Source organism: Hibiscus syriacus, unplaced genomic scaffold, assembly GCF_006381635.1.
Source record: "Hibiscus syriacus cultivar Baekdansim isolate YM2019G1 unplaced genomic scaffold, ASM638163v2 tig00015101_pilon, whole genome shotgun sequence".
NCBI classification, from domain to species: Eukaryota; Viridiplantae; Streptophyta; class Magnoliopsida; order Malvales; family Malvaceae; genus Hibiscus; species Hibiscus syriacus.
This window is the reverse complement of record NW_024062347.1, coordinates 1-9,513: the sequence shown is the minus strand read 5'-3', so window position 1 is coordinate 9,513 and position 9,513 is coordinate 1. Positions and strand designations below refer to the sequence as shown.

The window sequence follows — 9,513 nt, the reverse complement described above, 5'->3', positions numbered from 1 at the left end:
ATAAAAAAAGAGATTTGATGTAAACTTAAGTTAGATTATAGAATTGAAAAAGCATGGAAAAAGTAGGAGGCAAACAAAGTGAACACATTTCCTTTGACCAACCAATCCTTAGTTAGCCAGTTAGGTTTCAGAGACCGGACCTATAAATGCCACACGTGTGGACCCTCGTCTCCGTGTTCCAAGCTTTTCTCATATAAAGCATCGAAACCCCGAAAACCAGGCATCATTCACAGAGAATTTTCCAGACTCCTTTTCTTTTTTAATCATTAATTTTCATTTCTCATTTTCCATTGGAGATGCCTGGAAGCTTAGAGCCTTTAGATTTGGTCGGCGTTCAAGTCCCTTACTATTTCAGATGCCCGATTTCCCTCGAGCTCATGCGTGACCCGGTAACGGTCAGCACCGGCCAAACCTACGACCGGACCAGCATCGAATCATGGGCTGATACCGGTAACACCGCTTGTCCGGTCACTCGAGCGCCGCTCTCGGATTTCACTCTCATCCCTAACCATACACTTCGCCGGATGATTCAAGATTGGTGTGTCGCGAACCGGGACTTCGGTATTGAGCGAATTCCTACTCCGAAACAACCGGCCGAGCCGGCCGCGGTTAGGTCCTTGCTGAATCAGGCTTCGTCGGTTTCGAATCCGGTTTCGGCTCGTGTTTCTGCTCTGGTTCGACTCAAGGGACTCGCCCGTGATTCGGAAAAGAATCGTTCCGTGATTTGTTCTCATAATAATGCGCTTGAAATATTGTCGAATATTGTGTTTTCGGAGTCGAGTTCCGGTTCTTCGAAGTTGAATCAAGAGGCACTCGCGGTTTTGGTGATGTTTCAACTCAGCGAGTCCGAGTGCACGGAGATCGCTTCGGATTTGAATAAAGTGATTTACTTGTCGAAACTCTTGTTTCATTCCTCGATCGATGTTCGAATCAACTCGGCTTCGCTCATCGAAACCGTTCTCGCCGGAACGAGGTCGTCGGATCTCCGAGCCGATATCAGTAATGTGGACGAAATCTTCGCCGGCGTCGTCGACATATTGAAGAACCTCAGCTCGTATCCACGAGCCTTGAGAATCGGCGTTAGAGCTCTGTTCGCCTTGTGCTTAGTGAAACAAACCAGGCACAAAGCCGTGGAAGCCGGGGCCGGCGAGACGCTGATCGAAAGGTTAGCTGATTTGGACAAATGCGACTCCGAACGAGCTCTGGCGACGATCGAGTTGCTATGCCGGATCCCATCCAGTTGCTCCGCCTTCGCGGCGCACGCGCTCACGGTCCCGTTGTTGGTAAAGACTATACTGAAGATTTCAGATAGAGCGACGGAGTACGCTGTCGGTGCGTTAATGGCGCTGTGTTCGGAATCGGAACGGAGTCAGAGGGACGCGGTGAGTGCGGGCGTGCTGATCCAGTTGCTGTTGTTGGTCCAAAGCGATTGTACGGATAGGGCGAAGAGGAAATCTCAAATGCTGCTTAAATTGCTTCGGGATTCGTGGCCTGAAGATTCTACCGGGAATTCCGATGATTTCGCTTGCAGCGAAGTCGTACCCTTTTGAACCGTAACCGCTCACTACATTTCTTCTTTTAGGCCAAAGATTTTTAAATGTTATTTTTCCTCGATTCATACAAAACAATTTTAAGTATAATCGAAACTTTTAAGTTTCAGGGTTTCGATCTTTAATCAGGTACATAGAGGATGCTCCAGCTTTTATGTATTTAATTTTGTACTTAAAATAATTTTTTAAGCAAAAATCAAATGAAAAAGATAGATATGCTATTGTATTATTTTTTTCTTTTTCTTTTTATATATTTTTTAAAATTTTATATATATTTATAATACGAACTTAAAATATAATTTTGTGAAAAATTTTAAATCTATTCAATCTTATCTAAAAGAAAGGAAAAAGATAGATTCTGAACGAAAGAAGAAGGGTAATTTTCATATACCAATAATTTATAATCTAAAAAAATATAGGGAACAAAATATATAATTTGACTAATCGATTAAGTATATCACTCAATTTAATATATAATCATTGATATTAACTATTATAATTATATTAATTGAATTTTTAAAAAAAATAAAGAATGATGGAACTAAAAAAAATGATTAGTTAATGAGTTAACTATGATTTGATACGGTGATTGCGAGTGTCACGTGTTTCGTAGCTGTTAGGCAGTCTTTTCCTGGAAACAATAGTTGAACGTTGGCCTCTCGAAACACCCTCCTTTATTTGTTTATTAAATCAAGGGTTTAGTCCCTAAATTTAGAATTTTTATAGTTTGATCCTTAAATAATTCTTCAGTCATCATTAATCTCTTAACTTTACCACTTTTTCCTTAATTTTAAAACTAATATACATAAAAAAGTTCAGTAACCAAATTAAGAAAAAAATATTAATTCAAAGATTAAAAGTCGTTTTATCCCTAAAATTAATAATTTTTGAACCAACAAACAAGCACTTGGTGTAATGAGATGAAACATTAGATTCCTTAAACAATTTCATGGATTAAAACCTTGACATTTGTGAGTGGAGCAAACTAGAATATCAACCCATATGGACTGCTATAAAACTCAATTTGAATTAGTCGAGGATTAATTAAAAAAAACTCCTGAATCAATCACACAAAATTTTAAAGACTACATATGTGTGTTTTAAGGTTTAAGTTGTTGCAACTCTGGCTTATGTAAGAAACACCGTACAAATTCATTTTCTGGCTATAGAGCATGGATCGAACACACATTATAATACTGAAAATTTTGTCCCCTCAACTCCAAACCACCACCCTTCATATTTCTCTTTCTTTAGGTGGTCCTAATTTTTTTGTGTAAACCCTTAGGATGTCCTACAGTTACCTTGAATATCGATTGAATTCAAAATTAAGTTAGCCGATTCACGAAACGAATTCTCTCAACACCATTATTTTATCGATCGATCTAATTGACTTGAAACTGAATTTTTTTATCTATAAGAGCCTAACTTGAAACTTTAAATCAGATTTGATTGTGGACTAGTATACTAAAGTTAGGTAAGACATACATCTAGCTCTTTCATGCTATCCTGCGTGCATGGTTTAGGGTCCACTAAAGAATAGTGGCATTGGAACAAAGGGAAGGGTCCCCTCCCCTCCAACCTACAATGTTGAAGTGAAAAAGGTGGTGGTTTAAATTCTTTAAAAGATGATGGTTGGGTCACATGTTGGTGGGGATGTATTTAACTATTTATTGAAACCATGGAATCACATGGATTGGTACATATCTTTCTTCTTGTGAGCAATGGCTATTAGTGCTCACATGAACTAACCAACTACTTTGTTCCTTATCTTTGGGGTCACTACAACAATTGGGAAATCCGTTGTCTGTGTTTTCCTTTATTACTTTTTGCTGCATTTGTGTCCCTACCATTGCAGCCGGATCATATGGGGAACCTTGAAATGGTTAATTTGCAGAAGATGGTATTTTTCTCTAGGTGAAGAGAAATTTTGGCATACAATTCCAAACTTATTGTTGATGCAAATAAACCCTAACACATACATATACTCATATATAGTATCTTCATAATTATACAGACAGAGCAAGTCCAGTCACGTAATCCTATTATTATCGTACTTCACTATTTCAATCAACTTATTTTCCGAATCCCGATTCATCCTCATGTATTCCACATTAAACGATCTTCTTCACCTTTAATTAGTATTATGTAATTACTAGCTTTAGTGTTCTCGAATGCAGACACTCAATTCACATGTTGAGCTATGTTGGAAAAGTTGAAATGCAGCTTCTTGTAGCTAAAGATATCATACCTGACCCAGATTTTCTGGCTAAGTTCTTTCAAGATGCCTTACTTGATGAGAATGGCAGCAATTGGAACCGATACAGCATAGAAAACTAATAAATTAGAATCTGTACAACAAAAAACAATAGCATTTATGTCATGATAACTATCTTGAATCATTTTATACCCTCTATCATTTTAATCGTTCATTCGTTCTGTAAGCTCTTCAAACGTTTTAAAATACGGTTTGGTTTACAAGACCGTTTAAACAAATATACAATACCTTAAACACTACCATGGCAAATGAAAATACACAGACATGAAGAATGTAAATCATAAGAGAAATTATTCTGAGCTCGTTCTTGAGTTGAAACAGAGCAGATAGAACTCTTAATCAAGGGATCTTAATGCTCAATTTGAGCATACCAAAACTCTTCGATATTCCTCATATAGAGCTAATGTTTACACACAAATAAAAGGCCTACTAAACCCTATAGAACATGTCCAGCCCTAAAATGAAACTTGCTCTAACTCAAGCTTTAGGTTTAATATAAATGCATCATTTTAAAAGAATTTAAGACCATAACCATCTTCGAACAAAAAAAATATCCATGACAGCTATGTACCAATTTTCACAAGGAATTCACCCTAATATCCACTCAACAGTACTACAATCAAACTAAGGTGGTGTTTGTTTTTACTGTGTAAGGTATGCAAAGCTCTTATGTCTGCACCGCGCAGGCCACGCGCAGACATTAGACTTCGCAGATCGTTTGTTTTTTAGAAGACAGAAACTCTTCTAACGTTTGCGCGTGGTTTGCAGACGTCTTCTAACATCTTCAAAGAGATTTTATATTTAATTTTATATTATATTATATTTGATTTTAATTTTAATATTAATTTTTTAAATAAATTAAATATTATTTTTTAATATTATATTATAGATATTTAATTTTATATCATATAAATTACTTTATATATTATTAAAGTTTTATATTTATTTTAATTATTTTAATTTAAGTTTAAATATAATATTTATTGGATTTGTTATTTTTAATTTATATTTAAATTTTTTATACAAAATGTAAATATTTAAACCACGTTACTTAATAACAAATGATTTCATTGTTTGATAATTAAAATTTTAAATAAATTATGTTTTTAAAATTTTAAAATATAATCATAATTAAATAAAAAAATAATCATAAAATAATTTGATAAATTAAAAAATATTTTCTAAAAATTTCATATAATTATAAAAATAAATTATGAATATATATTTAAAAAATTTAAAAGGATTACATAATTACATATTTAAAAAATATATATAATTTAATGATCATTTATAAATTTTATTCTATAAAACTTATAAACTAATAATACATGTGATTATGTGATACTTATAACAGAATTATTAAGGTGATGTTTGTTTTTCTAAAAAAAATTATTATTGTAGTTGTATAAATTATTTAAATTTCAGTATTGTAAAACTAAAATTATTTAAATCTCAGTATTACAAAACTCTTTTAAGTTTAAAAAATCAATTTATTTATATTTCAGTTTATTTTAGCAGTCTACAGACGTTAAAAAATAAACAGTCTTTTTCTTACAGACGGCAGACTTTTGGTCTATCTCTTCTGCTGCAGATGACGCAGATGTGGTCCGCAAACTACAGACCTTTTACATCTGCAAAAACAAACACCTCCTAAATCTTCCCACTTCAGCTATATACAAAAGAGTACGCATTGAAGCTATATACAAGATGAACAAGATGCTTCATGTCCTCAATATCTATAACAAGACTCAGAAACAACGGCAAATGTTAACATACCAAATGCATATAGAAGCAAATATAGGGTTTACAACATATCTAAAAGCTATTTCCATTGTACTAAAGTAATATATAATTATCAAACTATAACTGCTTTAAACAATCCCCAATTATGATTAAAAACCAGACAATAAACGAGAAAGAGCAGCAGTCTGAAACGTTTATCTATAGATTTAAGCAAGCAAAATAAACTACCAAAAGAAATCTGAAACTCAAAGTCACAAGCTAATTTAAATCCGTATAATAAAACTTAACTCGGGATAAGCATGACCATATTAATCCATTAAGAACAGCAAAACGAACCATAAAACTTCCTCAACGGTAACTCTTCTGGAATCTTGCCCTAGCACCTCTTCCACCGAACTTCTTCGGCTCGCACCTCCTGGGATCAGCCACTAGCAAAGTCCTATCGTACCTGACCAAAATATCCTTAATCTCCTTCTTGCTCTGCTCATCGACGTACTTCTGGTAAAAAGCCACGAGTGCTTTAGCGATGCTTTGGCGGATAGCGTAGATCTGAGAAGTGTGACCTCCACCCTTGACTCTGATCCTCATGTCGACGCCAGCGAAACGGTGACGGCCGAGGAGAAGGATTGGCTCAACGGCCTTGAAGCGAAGGATCTCCGGCTCGACGAGCTCGATGGGACAGCCATTGATCTTGATCAGACCACGGCCTCTCTTGCAGTACGTTACAGCCACCGCCGTCTTCTTGCGCCCGAAGCATTGGACCGATTCCATTAATTTCTCCGCCATCGTTGTTCCGTTTGTGGTTTCGCAGAAAAACAAAGTCTCTTACGTTGAAGTAAAACCCCAGCAAAGCTAAATCCGCGGCGGTAAGGGGTTATATAAGAGATTGCGTTACTCAGCGTTAGGGTTTTCAAAAAAATGTCAGGACGGTGCGTTTTAAGAGTTCAAGGCCCTTTTGGGCTTTAAGTGATCTAGGAACATAAACAAATATAATATTTGAGTCACACTGCATGAATATTGATGTTATACAATTTTGGGCCACACTTGAAAACCTAAAACTCAGACAACGATTTTATAATAATAATAATAATATATGTATTTAATTCAGAAAATAAAAAAATTAAAATTAAAATATATATATTATTTTGTTTCCCTTTCCCTTTCGTTTTCTATTTTGTTATTTAGATATCCTCTCTTGGAAGGGATAAGAAGAGAGTAGAGATAAGGATTGAATGGTTTACGCATTTTAGTCACAATTCTCCACCTAGATATACACAGCTTTCATATTTGAGTCACAATTGTTATGTGTATATATATATAATAAGAGATATGATCCTATTATATAATATAAAATTATTTATTTTTACATGAATTTAAAATTAATAAATTAATGAAAATATCTTACTGAGATTAATAATAGTAAATAAGAAGATATTCACTAGAAAAATCATCAGCTATCTATTTTTATTTATACAACGATCTAAATTTATATAAAACTAAAAAATATTTATACAATATAAGTAAATTTTAACCATATATATAATATGTTGAGTCGAGTATCAAATATCGAAAGAGTTTGATCTATATATATATATATATAAGATTTTTTCCCATTTAAGAGTTTGATCTAACTTAACCCTAGGTATACTCATGTTCATATCGAGAAGCTCACACAAAAGGGGGAAAAGACAACTTACACCATTAGTTACTTTCACATAAACGTGTCAGGATTTCAATTCAAGGAGGGCAAAAAATAATTATCCTTGAATAATAAGGAGAAAGTATAATTACAATAAAAAATGAGAATAAAAAAATAAAAAAAATATTTAAAATTAAGATTATCGATAATTTTTTAAATTAAAAAAATGAAGGGCAGTGACTCCCGGGACGAACCATATGCTTATTTAGTCAATAAACTACAATTTTTTAATTAAATTATTATATTTTAAAAAAATTATTGTTTGATTATTAAATTATTAATGTCATAATAACATCATTATTATAATATTCTTTTCTACATAAAATTTTAAATTATTTTGATCATGTCGGTTGTTGTTTATTACCATATCAATAATATTCATATTCCTTTCATTTTTCTTCCCATTGGTTTGATTTATAACGAAACATGCTCAAAATTAATAGAAGATCATTCAAAATTTTGATTTTCTAATGTTTTAATCTTATATAACGGTCGTTTGATGATGTTAATTTCATGTTATATTGTCCGTCTTATTAAAAGATCGTTTCTCGTCATTTGAATTTTCAAAAAACGATCTAAATCCCTAAAACTTCAAAAACTACCCTTTTTATATTTAATTTTATGAGTTTTACAAATATATATTTAAATATAATAGGATTTAATGCTATCTACGAGACTACAATGATCATAACAAAAATATCGAAGAATGTTAATTTTTGTGATGACTGAAAATGTGGAGAAAAAAAAACTTAATAACTAATGGTAGAGATTACCAAAAATTGTGGAGATAAAAATTAATATATCGTAATAAATAGATTTAAAACCACTTTAAAAATGTCCCACCGTGGCACCGTCCAGTAATCTCTATGTCCCATCACATGTACTTATATGCATCCCATCATTTATAATATGACATACGTATTATTTAGTTATAGGTAAACTAACAAAAGTTTATTGTATGAACTAATATGAAGGTATAAATTTTAAAGAAAATTATATTAAATATTTAATAAGTGTGAAATTGTACATTTTATAGATGTCAAATTAGATTATTTATAAGAATATTTAAAATAAAAATTATTAATATTTTTTATTAAAACATTTAAATGAAGTCGATATAATATACTATTGTGCAAAAAGTTAAGGAGAAAATAGAAACAAATGTTACAAAGCGCATTGACTTGTTTATACACGGACACTCGAATGGGAAAGCAAGGAAACTAAAGATAACGACAATTTTCTGTTAGTTGAGTGATAAATTATTAATAAACGTGTCAGAATCTGAGCGGTGAGGCACATACACGGATATGGGATGTAAGCAGGGGAATTTTATTTCTCCACGTTTCAGTTTCCATAAGGAAACTCGGCATTAACTATAAAACATGCCATCAGACGTTCTACCTTCATGCGGGTCCGGGAAACTACGGCGAAGAAGTTGAGTGTTCGGTCACCGACGTTTTGAACAATCTGATTACCCATTTTTTCAACTTCATGGCCGGTCCGGGTACTTTATCCGATGAACCATTGAGTCCTGCTGGCCGGCTTTTTATTCAACCGAAAACAGAAGTCGTCATCCACTGTATCCTCCGTGGCAAAAACGCCATCGACATAGACGCTGTAAAAGCCAACGTGAAGTCTTCGTTGATGTGGAAGCACCCCAGATTTTGCAGCCTGCTGGTTCGTGATGAGAACGGATTCGAGCACTGGAGAAGAACCCAGCTCGACATCGACCAACACGTCATCGTCTTCAACAACCGGCTCGATAAATCCGGAAAATTCATGGATGGAAGTGAAAACCAAGGTTTTAGCATCGAACAAGAAGAAGACAGCGATGATGATGAAATGGCAGTGAATCAATATGTGCGGATTTATCAGTGAGCACTCCATTGAATACGGACAAACCCTTCTGGGAGATCCATCTTTTAATGGCGCATAAGTGTTCGTGTTCCGGATTCACCATGCTTTAGGGGAGGGATATCCTTGATGTCCATGTTGATGGAGTTGCAGGAGCGAGCGATGAGAACGCACTCCATGATGGTGAGAAGACTGGAGAATCTATGGGCGATAAAAGAAGGAGCCTATTCTGGTTGCTTGGTGCCTTGTGGAGGTTCTTGAAGATGGCTTTGTTCACTTTGGTATTTTTGATAGAGTTTTTAGCAAGGATTTATCTTGCACGTGACCGGAAAACGGTTATTCCGGCGGTGACGGTGTCGAACTCTGGCCTAGGAAATTGGCTACCGCTAGGT

General features: G+C 34.1%; 2 protein-coding genes and 1 pseudogene across 2 annotated transcripts; 2 read left to right on the top strand and 1 right to left on the bottom strand.

Moving 5' to 3' along the window:
- The first annotated feature begins 209 nt into the window (after positions 1-209).
- On the top strand, positions 210-1,625 carry LOC120207630 (U-box domain-containing protein 26-like). Its single transcript, XM_039207064.1, has one exon. The coding sequence runs from the start codon at positions 297-299 to the stop codon at positions 1,548-1,550; it is 1,254 nt and encodes a 417-aa protein (XP_039062995.1). The 5' UTR covers positions 210-296; the 3' UTR covers positions 1,551-1,625.
- A 4,115-nt stretch (positions 1,626-5,740) lies between these two features.
- Positions 5,741-6,434, bottom strand: LOC120207629 (40S ribosomal protein S16-like). The gene has a single exon (XM_039207063.1). The coding sequence runs from the start codon at positions 6,352-6,354 to the stop codon at positions 5,917-5,919; it is 438 nt and encodes a 145-aa protein (XP_039062994.1). The 5' UTR covers positions 6,355-6,434; the 3' UTR covers positions 5,741-5,916.
- A 2,313-nt stretch (positions 6,435-8,747) lies between these two features.
- Positions 8,748-9,506, top strand: LOC120207626 (annotated as a pseudogene).
- Positions 9,507-9,513: the final 7 nt, after the last annotated feature.